Below are 14043 nucleotides of genomic sequence, written 5' to 3'. Positions count from 1 at the left end.
TCACACTATTTGTATGTCCTTTTGATCTCTCAGATTATGAATTCTGTGTCTGAGTGCTTCTCTTCACTTCACCTGATGAATGGGCAGCACACAGAAAGCTTGAGATTTCAAATAAGCCTATTGGACAATAACCTGTTGTGATTTCTGACCTTGTCCAATCCAGTCCAAAACCAGCACCTCCACATCAAGGCTCCCAAAATATGGTCACTTGAGACATCTAAAAACTGCCTGTACCAGCCACCTTCCAGTTTCTGACACTTGTGTATTTCCTCTGGTAACAGAGTTGTCAGAGAGATAGAGAAACTATTGTTCTCCATAACTACCAACTGTATCCACAACAGGCAACCAGCAAGTTTGTAATTAATGCCTGCTTCTTCATTCACAGATGAGTCTCTGACTGATCCCTTCAGACTAGACGGTGATTCTCAGTCGAACTGGTGGAAAGTGTCGACTGATTCAGAGGACAGCTCAGAAAACAACGATGCTAACCTGGATAAATGTAAGTGAGAGCAGAGTGTGCTGAAGTTGGGGCTCTGTGATGGGACTAAGAAGCATACACCAGAGGGTCTGGGTCACCAGTGCAGAAAGCTCTTGTTTGTGGTGTTGATGGATACCTATGGCTTGAGTGTCATTGTTTGGTGCTGGGAGCTCCAAAGGTCTCAGTGCACTGAAACTTCCATCTGTACAGCTCCATGGAGTTCCCTTCCTGATCTAGTACGGGGTTTCCCTGTCCCTTTGTGACCTGGTACTGGTTCTTCTACTCCTCCCAGTGCCAGTGTGTTCTGATGATAATCTTTCTAGTCCTTGTTGTGTTGCCTCTCCAGCTACCAAGAACAGTTGTTAAAACTTCTTTGGAAAGTGAGTGGTTCCCATCCTGAAACAGTACAGTGTCCGAGACAATTAGAGGATCCGTAAGAATAGGTCAAGGTAATGGTATTCTGGTCCACAGTGGCTGTCCAGCCACTGCGTGAATTAATGCTGAGGAAAATGGTTCCACAATGTGATTGGGAGTGTTTCACAGTTGGAGGTGGAAGTTGGGGAGACTCAAGAATTCAATACCCCATCAGTTATCTTTCCTGGAGGAAAGGTGGGCTCCCAAAACTCCAGCGGACCCTGAAATTGATTTGGATATCCAGATTCAGATACCTGAAAAATATATGATGAGGAAGTAGGAGAGAAATCAGGTAAAATACAACACAGCATGTGTCTGCTCAGAATAGAAAACAGAGGAACCTCTATTATCTGACCGAGATGGGCGGGAACTATTTTGTTGAGATAATTGAATATTCGGTTAATTGATTCAATGCCTTTCCTCTGGGTCTCGGAGTTTCTGTTAGGTCTGGTCCCCGTTCAGGACACTAGGCAGCAGCACACTGTACGAGCCTTCTGCCCCATCCAACCCTGCCCCCCAACCCTGTCCAACACCGCCCCCACCCCAGCCCTCTAACCTCGCTCGTCGCTCAACGCCTCCCTGCCTGCCTCCCGACCACCCATAGCCCCTCTCCAGGGCAGCCAGACTGGACACCAACATAACTGCCTTTTGGGGGTTGAGTTTCCAAATAGCGCGCGCGCGGACACAACTTTATGACAGGTTCCGTCTTTGCCCTGTACACGACAATGTTGGAGAGAATATTTGGGGAAGGGGGGTTGAGAGTACACATCTGTGTAGAACTCAAGGGAAAGTGTGCGAGGAGAGAGAGGGCGGAAAGTCAGTCATTTGGAGACGGTCCCCGGGTTCCCATCACTCCAGGACTGTTCCTGGCAGCATTTCAGTAAGCCCAGTTCAGATTTAATCACTGTAAACAAAAGATGCCAACAGTGTTGGAAACACGTCTTTGATATAATGTTTCTATCGAGACCTCGCGGTCTCCTTTGCATAATCCGATATTTGGATAATACATGTTCGGATAATCGAAGTTCCTCTGTAATGATAAAATATACGGGATAAATCCACAATGTACTGGTCTTCGAGAGATATAAAAACTGCTCTGTTTGTCCCCCCCTGCCATTTTCACAATGCCCAGCCATAACATTTCTCATTGAAATACACTTCTTTCAGATATAGAAGATCTTCAACACTCTAATCACACTATTTGTATGACGTTTTGATCTCTCAGATTATGAATTCTGTATCTGAGTGCTTCTCTTCACTTCACCTGATGAATGGGCAGCACACAGAAAGCTTGTGATTTCAAATAAGCCTATTGGACAATAACCTGTTGTGATTTCTGACCTTGTCCAATCCAGTCCAAAACCAGCACCTCCACATCAAGGCTCCCAAAATATGGTCACTTGAGACATCTAAAAACTGCCTGTACCAGCCACCTTCCAGTTTCTGACACTTGTGTATTTCCTCTGGTAACAGAGTTGTCAGAGCGATAGAGAAACTATTGTTCTCCGTAACTCCCAACTGTATCTGCAATAGGCAACCAGCAAGTTTGTAATTAATGCCTGCTTCTTCATTCGCAGATGAGTCTCTGACTGATCCCTTCAGACTAGACGGTGATTCTCAATCGAACTGGTGGAAAGTGTCAACTGATTCAGAGGACAGCTCAGAAAACAACGATGCTAACCTGGATAAATGTAAGTGAGAGCGGAGTGTGCTGAAGTTGGGGCTCTGTGATGGGACTAAGAAGCATACACCAGAGGGTCTGGGTCACCAGTGCAGAAAGCTCTTGGTTGTGGTGTTGATGGATACCTATGGCTTGAGTGTCAATGTTTGGTGCTGGGAGCTCCAAAGATCTCAGTGCACTGAAACTTCCATCTGTACAGCTCCATGGAGTTCCCTTCCTGATCTAGTACGGGGTTTCCCTGTCCCTTTGTGACCTGGTACTGGTTCTTCTACTCCTCCCAGTACCAGTGTGTTCTGATGATAATATTTCTAGTCCTTGTTGTGTTGCCTCTCCAGCTACCAAGAACAGTTGTTAAAACTTCTTTGGAAAGTGAGTGGTTCCCATCCTGAAACAGTACAGTGTACGAGACAATGAGAGGATCCGTAAGAATAGGTCAAGGTAATGGTATTCTGGTCCACAGTGGCTGTCCAGCCACTGCGTGAATTAATGCTGAGGGAAATGGTTCCACAATGTGATTGGGAGTGTTTCACAGTTGGAGGTGGAAGTTGGGGAGACTCAAGAATTCAATACCCCATCAGTTATCTTTCCTGGAGGAAAGGTAGGCTCCCAAAACTCCAGCGGACCCTCAAATTGATTTGGATATCCAGATTCAGATACCTGAAAAATATATGATGAGGAACTAGGAGAAAAATCAGGTAAAATACAACACAGCATGTGTCTGCTCAGAATAGAAAACAGAGGAACCTCTATTATCTGAACGAGATGGGCGGGAATTATTTTGTTGAGATAATTGAATATTCGGTTAATTGATTCAATGCCTTTCCTCTGGGTCTCGGAGTTTCTGTTAGGTCTGTTCCCCATTCAGGACACTAGGCAGCAGCACACTGTACGAGCCTTCTGCCCCATCCAACCCTGCCCCCCAACCCTGTCCAACACCGCCCCCACCCCAGCTCTCTAACTTCGCTCCTCGATCATCCCCCATGGCCTGCCTCCCACCCACCCATACCCCCTCTCCAGGGCAGCCAGACTGGATACCAACGCAAGACTGCTGCTGCCTTTTGTGTTTTGAGTTTCCAAATAGCGCACGCACACACAACTTTTTGACAGGTTCCGTCTTTGCCCTGTACACGACAATGTTGGAGAGATTATTTGGGGAAGGGGGGTTTAGAGTACACACCTGTTAGAACTCAAGGGAAAGTGTGCGAGGAGAGAGAGGGCGGGAAGTCAGTCATTTGGAGACGGTCCCCGGGCTCCCATCACTCCAGGACTGTTCCCGGCAGCATTTCAGTAAGCCCAGTTCAGATTTAATCACTGTAAACAAAAGATGCCAACAGTGTTGGAAACACGTCTTTCATATAATGTTTCTATCGAGACCTCGAGATCTCCTTCGCATAATCCAATATTTGGATAATACATATTCAGATAATCTAGGTTCCTCTGTACTGATAAAATATACGGGATAAATCCACAATGTACTGGTCTTTGAGAGATATGAAAACTGCCCTGTTTGTCCCTCCCTGCCATTTTCACAATGCCCAGCCATAACATTTCTCATTGAAATACACTTCTTTCAGATATAGAAGATCTTCAACACTCTAATCACACTATTTGCATGTCCTTTTGATCTCTCAGATTATGAATTCTGTGTCTGAGTGCTTCTCTTCACTTCACCTTGAATGGGCAGCACTCAGAAAGCTTGTGATTTCAAATAAGCCTATTGGACAATAACCTGTTGTGATTTCTGACCTTGTCCAATCCAGTCCAAAACCAGCACCTCCACATCAAGGCTCCCAAAATATGGTCACTTGCGACATCTAAAAACTGCCTGTACCAGCCACCTTCCAGTTTCTGACACTTGTGTATTTCCTCTGGTAACAGAGTTGTCGGAGAGATAGAGAAACTATTGTTCTCCATAACTACCAACTGTATCCACAACAGGCAACCAGCAAGTTTGTAATTAATGCCTGCTTCTTCATTCGCAGATGAGTCTCTGACTGATCCCTTCAGACTAGACGGTGATTCTCAGTCGAACTGGTGCAAAGTGTCAACTGATTCAGAGGACAGCTCAGAAAACAACGATGCTAACCTGGATAAATGTAAGTGAGAGCAGAGTGTGCTGAAGTTGGGGCTCTGTGATGGGACTAAGAAGCATACATCAGTGGGTCTGGGTCACCAGTGCAGAAAACTCTTGGTTGTGGTGTTTATGGATACCTATGCTTGAGTGTCATTGTTTGGTGCTGGGAGCTCCAAAGATCTCAGTGCGCTGAAACTTCCATCTGTACAGCTGCATGGAGTTCCCTTCCTGATCTAGTATGGGGTTTCCCTGTCCCTTTGTGACCTGGGACTGGTTCTTCTACTCCTCCCAGTACCAGTGTGTTCTGATGATAATATTTCTAGTCCTTGTTGTGTTGCCTCTCCAACTACCAAGAACAGTTGTTAAAACTTCTTTGGAAAGTGAGTGGTTCCCATCCTGAAACAGTACAGTGTCCGAGACAATGAGAGGATCCGTAAGAATAGGTCAAGGTAATGGTATTCTGGTCCACAGTGGCTGTCCAGCCACTGCGTTAATTAATGCTGAGGGAAATGGTTCCACAATGTGATTGGGAGTGTTTCACAGTTGGAGGTGGAAGTTGGGGAGACTCAAGAATTCAATACCCCATCAGTTATCTTTCCTGGAGGAAAGGTGGGCTCCCAAAACTCCAGCGGACCCTCAAATTGATTTGGATATCCAGATTCAGATACCTGAAAAATATATGATGAGGAACTAGGAGAAAAATAGGGTAAAATACAACACAGCATGTGTCTGCTCAGAATACAATACAGAGGAACCTCTATTATCTGAACGAGATGGGCGGGAACTATTTTGTTGAGATAATTGAATATTCGGTTAATTGATTCAATGCCTTTCCTCTGGGTCTCGGAGTTTCTGTTAAGTCTGGTCCCCATTCAGGACACTAGGCAGCAGCACACTGTACGAGCCTTCTGCCCCATCCAACCCTGTCCCCCAACCCTGTCCAACACCGCCCCCACCCCAGCTCTCTAACTTCGCTCCTCGCCCAACCACTCCCCCCGCCTGCCTCCCACCCACCCATACCCCCTCTCCAGGGCAGCCAGACTGGACACCAACACAAGACTGCTGCTGCCTTTTGGGGGTTGAGTTTCCAAATAGCGCGCGCACGCACACAACTTTTTGACAGGTTCCATCTTTGCCCTGTACACGACAATGTTGGAGAGATTATTTGGGGAAGGGGGGTTTAGAGTACACACCTGTGTAGAACTCAAGGGAAAGTGTGCGAGGAGAGAGAGGGCGAGAAGCCAGTCATTTGGAGACAGTCCCTGGGCTCCCATCAGTCCGGGCAGCATTTCAGTAAGCCCAGTTCAGATTTAATCACTGTAAACAAAAGATGCCAACAGTGTTGGAAACACGTCTTTGATACAATGTTTCTATCAAGATCTCGAGATCTCCTTTGCACAATCCGATATTTGGATAGTACATATTCAGATAATCTAAGTTCCTCTGTACTGATAAAATATACTGGATAAATCCACAATGTACTGGTCTTTGAGAGATATAAAAACTGCCCTGTTTGTCCCTCCCTGCCATTTTCACAATGCCCAGCCATAACATTTCTCATTGAAATACACTTCTTTTAGATATAGAAGATTTTCAAATGACTGACTCAATATTGCACATAAAACCACAGGATCTGACTGAAATGGGGGTAAGAGTGATACCGGAGACCGTTGTGAATGAAGGTAAGTAATATACGGGGGGGGGGGGGCGTGGTTTGGATTTGTTATCTTGTATTTTGGGCTTGTTGTTAGGGTTTGGAATGGGGCTGGGCACTTCTCATTTGGTTTGTCACTGGCTGATGTAACATACCATGGCTATGCTTTGGAGACAGGTTAATGTCTTGATGAGTTGATGAATTTACCTGCTATAATTTTATGGAAGCCCCTGTTTTGGTGCCTATCCCCATCACCACCCCTGTCTGACACAGACCTGTTCCTCAGTTATGATCGAGTGACATACTCTACCCAACTTCGCTGGGAAGGAAATTGTAAACTGGGAGGCAGCAAATTAGAATTAGGTTTGTAAAATTGTAAAAATTGTAAAATGCTAAAGGGGTGTGAGTGGGGGGAGCATAATGTGGGCCATTTGAAAGATGGTGATTTTTCTATGTGTGGGGATTTAAATGTATGAATGTATGTGGCCGTACAGTTAGCAGGCGAAGCAACGATTTTTACCAAGATGCCAGTCTTTTCAATTTAGCCAGTTTGAACTAGATACTTAAGATACCAAAAGCCTATTAAATTTAAATCTGATGGTTTTGACAACATAGGACTATCCTATTGTAAGAAATATTGATATGTCATCACGGGTATAAAAGGAGGAGGCAGTTGGACATGGAGCCAAGTGCTAACTGTCATCTTCAAGAATTAAACACAATCAGTGCTTGAAATAGATGATTGTGCGAGCCACTGATTCTGTGTCTTAGAAGAAGGACCATCCAAATAACAATGGTACCAATGACAGAGGAGGCATTCCTGACAAAAGAATCAATGGAAAAGGCACAGAACATGCTGGAAGACACATAAACTGGCTGTAATTTTGAGAGACTAAATTCTATTGTTTTGTTTTATGAGTGGGACTTGTATTTATTGGAACAGTATACCGTTAGATTACTTACAAATAGTTAGTAGTTAGAACAAATTTATTTGGTTTGTTAATAGCTTAGTTAAGTTGTTCATTGGTAGAGTTAGATAAATGAATTGTATTTGTTGATTTATTTTGTTTCACTACTTGAAATTGCTGAAAAGCAGGTTACACCACTTTTCAAACACTGTTTACAGATTATAGGGAGAGGTACCCCTCCTTGGATGTTTCAGTTTTTTTAAAAAAGAGGGAGTCAACCTCTGCTTTATAATACAGACCCAGTGAGCAGTCTCCCATATCTGTTGTTTCTCTTTGTCAATCTTTGCAGCTTTTTTGGAAAGGTGAGTGGTTCCCATTCTGGCTTCAGCTATACCGAAGTGGTACACAGTCAAGACAGGTTAACAATTATTCTAGTTCATGATCTGCCTCCACCCAGGGTGTGGGTTATTATCAGGGTAAATGTTTCCACACATTAATGGGGTAGATTTAATGTGACAGCTGAAGATCAATATTTGTAAATCAGCACAGAACTGTGCACCTGGTCAACTACCATTCAGCAGAAAAAGGAGAATACTGAAAACTTTAAGCTCTCAAATTGATTTTGGTTTTCTTGGGATGTCAGCCTGTGCTACTCCTGATTCTGATATTTTGGTCTCTCGTCCTAGACTCTTCCACAAGAGGAAACCAACTTATCCACATTTACTTTGTCAAGTTCCCAAAGAATCTTTTATCTTTCAATAAGGCCTCTTCTCATTGTTTTAGACACTAATGAGTACAGATCCAACCTGTTCAACATCTCCTCATAAGCCAGTTCCTTTATTCCCAATATCAGCCTCGTGAATCTTGTCTGCAGTGCTTCCAATGCCTGGATATCTTCCCTTCAATAATGGGCTGAAATTGTTCTCAGTATTCCAGCTACGGTCTGATTAGTTCCTTGTGTATTTTTAGAAAGATATTCCCATTTTTAAACTCCATTCCCTTTCCATTTGCCTTTCCTATTACCCTCTCAACTTGGATGCTCATGTTCAGTGATTTCTAATTGCTGTCTGCTCCTCAATCCAGTGGCTTTCTGGATGTTTCCAGAAGCTAGTTAAGAATCATCCACAATACCGTGGGCAGTCTGGAGTTGCCATTAGGTCAGAACTGGTAAGGATGACCCATTTCTTCCTAAAGGATATGAGTAAGTCAGATTTTTAAAATGGCATCAGTTGTCCTAGTCACCAATACTGAAATGAGTTTTTCATTCCAGATATTATTAATTGAATTTAAATTCCAACAGCCCGCATGGTATATTGGGACTTGAGTCAAATCAGGAAAAATACAAAAAAGCAAATGTTTACTAAGAGTTGAGGGCACCTTTTAAATTACACAATAAAATTCCCAATACACTGTCATTATTGAGGCAAAAAAACTGCCCTATTCTCCACAACTACCAACTCTTGCCACACGTCTCAGCAACAGCTTCCTAATTCACATCTGCTTCTTCCCTGAATCTCTGACAGATTCGAGCTGGGGCGAAGACTCAACTGATTCTGAGGTCAGCCTGGAAGGTAAGGTGGAAATCTGGATGGACATAAGTGACAAGAACAACAAATGTTGCTTGGATGTTGAATAGATTCAGAGGGCTGGGATCCCAGTGCTGAAAACTCCTGTTATTGTGCTGCTTGATAAAGTTAACAGTAATGTTCATATTACCAGCTCAATTTCTGGCCAATTTTAAGATTCAGTATGACATGCAACCTCATAATTTCTGTTAAATGATGACCTAATCACCACTGTGGAGACAATTGCTAAAATATTTGTTCATTTGAGTGTTATAACCCATGCAGAAAGAGAGAGGGACATTGGTATGGGTTCATTCAGAGAGAAAAAGTCAACAACAGTACAGCTGCTTTTAGTTTAGCAGTCTCCAAATAGTCAGGGTAGAAGGGAGAAGTCCTGAGTTACTCAGAAAAAAACTCCAGAAGCAGACGGCCTTTGTGGTGTCAGAAAGGAAGAAATCCTCTCAGGATGTTAAGGTGAGTTTAAGCGAACCTTGACTGATATGAATACTGAGCATAGGTGGCAGCTTGTTTAAATGTCACTGGGGAGAGACATTAATTGAAGATAATTGCATTAAATGAGTACACAGAACCTTGTGAGAGTGGAAACTGCTTACAGCCAAACAAATCAGGAACTTTTAGCATGGAAATACAGATGACCCTTTACTGAGTTTGAGTGTCTATAAGGTGTTTAAAGAGTTTGTTTCAAATACTTCTTGGATAGCTTCGCATTCTTGTGTAATTCTTTTATGTAATCATCTTTGATGTCCTTTTGTTAAAAGTCCTTTGGAAACTTCTTGTGAATATGTTCAGTGACTGACTCGTAAGTAAATGAAAGGTAAACCTATGATCTATCAAGCTAAGTCTTGTTCTGTGATCTGACTTGTCCAGTATTATCATCAGCTGAGATCATACTTGCATAAAAGAAAAACATTTGAAAGTTATTAAATATCTCTTTAAATATCTGCTACTCTTACGTTCTAATCTGTGTTTTCCAGTCCATTTTAGGACCTCAGTATTCTTTGAATTACTGTATCTTTATTTATGTTTGAGACACCAGTTTTGGCTGAAGTTTCTCATGGTCAAACTGAGTGTGAAATTGTACAGCGTTGTGATCATTTATACATGGTGGGAATTTTGCTAGATGGTTAATCAATTCATTTGTATCATATTCGACCAGGTTTAAGATGTCTATTCCCCAGTTGGTACTAAAACATGGTATTCTGAGAAGCTGTCCTGGAAATACACAATGAAATTGTCCTCAAGATTACATTTGATCAGTCTGATTTTTATGGAGATTAAAATAGCCCATGTTTGCTCTTGTTCCTTTCTTACAGGTTTCCATTATTTTTTGAAATAAGCTTTGAGGCCCAATAAACTGCTCACACCAGTGCCTAGATTTCCTTGGTATTTCCCATTTCCACCCAAACTTAATCGCACATTGTCACCTTCTGAGTCATTAACAGTTCTCACTCCAAATCATTCTCTTAATGAACAATGATTTTTTTCTTTATTCTTCAAAAGGATCAAATAACTTTTGAATATTCAATTTCTAGTTTTGGTCACTTTGCAACCATGTCTCCATAATGGCTACAAAATAATAACAATTTATTTGTATTTGCACAAAAAACTCGTTAATCTTGTGATGAATAACATAATTGTGTAATAATTTCCAATTGTTCTCAAACAAGCTCAATCTTGGTCAAATTTGCGAGTCAAAGCACTGGATACTAATTCTATGTGCATCTACAATTATGTCAATCATGGCGAATATCTCTGAGAAAGCTGCCTGATCTACACAAGTGCGAATTCTGCCTGCTGGAGGCCATGTGCCTGATAATGTCACCCTGTGAAATATGCCTGGACATAAATTGCAGTCCATTGTCAGCGTCATTTCTAAAGGGAAAATTAGTATTAAGTCAATTTGAATTATTTCAAAGCCTGGACACAAGTTATTTAATTCTTTTGCATGTTATGGATTTTGTAATTATAACTGAATGCTGACGTGGGAGGTTGTAAGTGTGCTGTTTCTGCATCCCACTGATATTTAAGAGGTAGAATTTAACGTAATAAATTTTAATTTCAGATTTTTCAAAGCAGAAACATCCACCTACTTCATATCCAAGGTATCATATTGTTCGCCGTTTAACTAGTAACCATAGGTAAGTTGCCTTGATCAGAAACTGTGTTTCCAAACCAGATACAAGAAGAATAATGTTTACTTTATTTGAACAAATTCACCCTAAGATCTAACTCCTTTGATTCTTGTTCTTTGACAGTGTCTTGGAAGCTCTGAGGTGCCATCTGTGTACATACAACCCTCCCACAAAATGTGGGCACTGTGTAAACATCTTGCTGGTTGGCTTGGTGGGAGCTGGTAAATCAGCCACCATTAATACATTTCTCTCAGCTCTGAATCCAAATAGAAGAACTATAAGCTGTGTCCCAACTGGAGTCCATCCTGATTCTTTCACAACCAAGGTACCCTCTCCCACCTATTTTTGAAATTAAATCCTTAGAATGTGGGCATTGTAGCCAAGGCTGGTACTTAGTGCCCACCCTTTCTCACCCAGATACAACTGGGGGACAACTAGGTCTCCATAGTTAAGAATCAACCAATTTCCCTTCACTTGGCCCGTATTTTTCTAAACCTTTCCTCTCAATATATTTGTTGAAATGCCTTTTAAATGTTGTCACATCGAGACACGGTCCTGTCCCCCTTAGTCCAAGAACTCCCCACCTATGTTCAGGACCACCCACGCCCTCCACTTCCATGATTTTCGCATCCCCAGCCCCCAACGCCGTGGACATCCAGTCCCTATACACCTCCATCCCTCATCACGAAGGCCTCAAAGCCCTCCGCTTCTTCCTTTCCCGCCGACCCAACCAGTACCCTTCCACAGACACCCTCCTTCGACTGACTGGACTGGTCCTCACTCTGAACAACTTCTCTTTCCAAGCCTCCCACTTCCGCCAACCAAAGGAGTAGTCATGGACACCCGCATGGGCCCCAGCTATGCCTGCCTCTTCGTCAGATATGTGGAACAGTCCATCTTCTGCAGCTATACTGGCACCACCCCCCACCTTTTCCTCTGCTACATTGTTGACTGTATCGGCGCTGCCTCGTGCTCCCACGAGGAGGTTGAACAGTTCACCCACTTTACCAACACCTTCCACGCCGACCTCAAATTTACCTGGACTGCCTCAGACTCCTCCCTCCCCTTCCTAGACCTCTCCATTTCTATTTCAGGCGACTGACACAACACGGACATTTACTATAAACCGACCGACTCCCACAGCTACCTAGATTACACCCCCTCCCACCCTGCCCCCTGTAAAGAAAAAAACGCCATCCCATATTTCCAATTCCTTCGCCTCTAACACATCTGCTCCCAGGAGGACCAATTCCAATACTGAACAACCCAGATGGCCTCCTTCTTCAAAGACCGCAATTTCCCCTCAGACATGGTCGACAATGCTCTCCACCGCATCTCCTCCACTTGCTGCTCCTCCGCCCTTGAACCCCACCCCTCCAATCACCACCAGGACAGAACCACTGGTCCTCACCTACCACCCCACCAACCTCCAGATACATCATATCATCCTTCGTCATTTCCGCCACCTCCAAACAGACCCCACCACCAGAGATATATTTCCCTCTCTCCCCTATCAGCGTTCCGGAAAGACCACTCCCTCCGCGACTCCCTCGTCAGGTCCACACCCCCCACCAACCCAACCTCCACTCCCGGCACCTTCCCCTGCAGCCGCAAGAAATGCAAATGGCCTCCTCTACATTGGGGACACAGGCTGCCTACTTGCGGAACATTTCAGAGAACACCTCTGGGACACCCGCACCAACCAACCCAACCACCCCGTGGCTCAACACTTTAACTCCCCCTCCCACTCTGCCAAGGACATGCAGGTCCTTGGCCTCCTCCATCGCCAGACCATGGCAACATGATGCCTGGAGGAAGAGCATCTCATCTTCCGCCTAGGAACCCTCCAACCACAAGGGATGAATGCAGATTTCTCCAGCTTCCTCATTTCCCCTCCCCCCACCTTATCTCAGTCCCAACCCTTGGACTCAGTACCGCCTTCTTGACCTGCAATCTTCTTCCCGACCTCTCTGCCCTCACCCCCTCTCCAGCCTATCACCCTCATCTTAACCTCAGTCCACCTATCGCATTCCCAACACCCCTCCCCCAAGTCCCTCCTCCCTACCTTTTATCTTAACCTGCTTGGCACACTTTTCTCATTCCTGAAGAAGGGCTTATGCCTGAAACATCGATTCTCCTGCTCCTTGAATGCTGCCTGACCTGCTGCGCTTTTCCAGCAACACATTTTTCCACTCTGATCTCCAGCATGTGCAGTCCTCACTTTCTCCACATCGAGACCCGGCTTGGAAAGAATGACAGTTGCCCTTTCCTTCGGGCAGATTAATGACACGGTTAGATAATTAACACAATCCAATAGCATCAGTTACTGAGACTGGCACTTAAAAGATTTTTAAAGCTGATGTTCAGTATTAAATTGGGTGATTTTTACCCTTTGAAACTTCATATTCTTGTGATTCGGTCCTTATCAGTGCAAGATGAAAAGCTTTAATGGCATATCTGTTCTCTTTGAACAATATAAAAGTTTGAAATGACCAAGGGTATTTTGCTCAATTTGGAAAGTGTGATTTGAACTCACAGCTTTTGCATTATTAGAGAGTCCACAGCAAGGAGACAGGCCCTTTAGCCCAAAATGGTCCATGCCAACCAAAATGTCCATCAACACTAACCCCAGTTCCCTGCACTTGGCCCATATTCTTCTAAACCTTTCCTATCCATGTATTTGTCTGAATGCCATTTTTAATGTTGTTAATGTACCTGCCTCAACCACTTACGCTGGCAGCTCATTCCACATGCGTACCACCTGCTGTGTAAAACAGTTGCCCCTCAGGTTCCCTTTTATTCTTTCCCCTTGAACCTTAAACTCTAGTCCTTGATTCCCCGACCCTGGGAAAATGTCTCAGCGCATTCACCCTATCCATGCCTCTCATGATTGTATACACTTCTATAAGATCCCCCTCTCAGTCTCGTACGCTTGAAAGAAAAATGTTCTAGTTTGTCCAACCTCTCCTATAACTCAGACCCTTAAGTCCTTGCAACATCCTTGTAAATTTCTTCTGCATTCTTTCCAGTTTAATAACATTTTTCCTGTAGCAAGGTGACCAAAACAGAACAGAATCCTCCAAATGTGGCCTCACCAATATCTTTAACAACTGTAA

The 14043-nt window shown here is 43.7% G+C and overlaps 1 protein-coding gene across 4 annotated transcripts in view; it reads left to right on the top strand.

The window, feature by feature from the left end:
* The window catches only part of LOC132833880 (uncharacterized), a 50277-nt gene that overhangs the window by 28296 nt on the left and 7938 nt on the right, over positions 1–14043 (top strand). For all 4 annotated transcript variants that reach the window (XM_060852533.1, XM_060852535.1, XM_060852532.1 and 1 more), the window contains 7 exons: positions 386–499; positions 2470–2583; positions 4556–4669; positions 6228–6329; positions 8733–8780; positions 10858–10933; positions 11051–11252. In XM_060852533.1, the coding sequence (XP_060708516.1) occupies positions 386–499; positions 2470–2583; positions 4556–4669; positions 6228–6329; positions 8733–8780; positions 10858–10933; positions 11051–11252 (770 nt within the window). The remainder of the gene's footprint in view (positions 1–385; positions 500–2469; positions 2584–4555; positions 4670–6227; positions 6330–8732; positions 8781–10857; positions 10934–11050; positions 11253–14043) is intronic.

The sequence above is a fragment of the Hemiscyllium ocellatum genome, chromosome 38, assembly GCF_020745735.1.
Source record: "Hemiscyllium ocellatum isolate sHemOce1 chromosome 38, sHemOce1.pat.X.cur, whole genome shotgun sequence".
Classification (NCBI taxonomy): domain Eukaryota; kingdom Metazoa; phylum Chordata; class Chondrichthyes; order Orectolobiformes; family Hemiscylliidae; genus Hemiscyllium; species Hemiscyllium ocellatum.
Note: the sequence above shows the minus strand (reverse complement) of the source record. Positions and strands in the feature narration are given on the sequence as shown.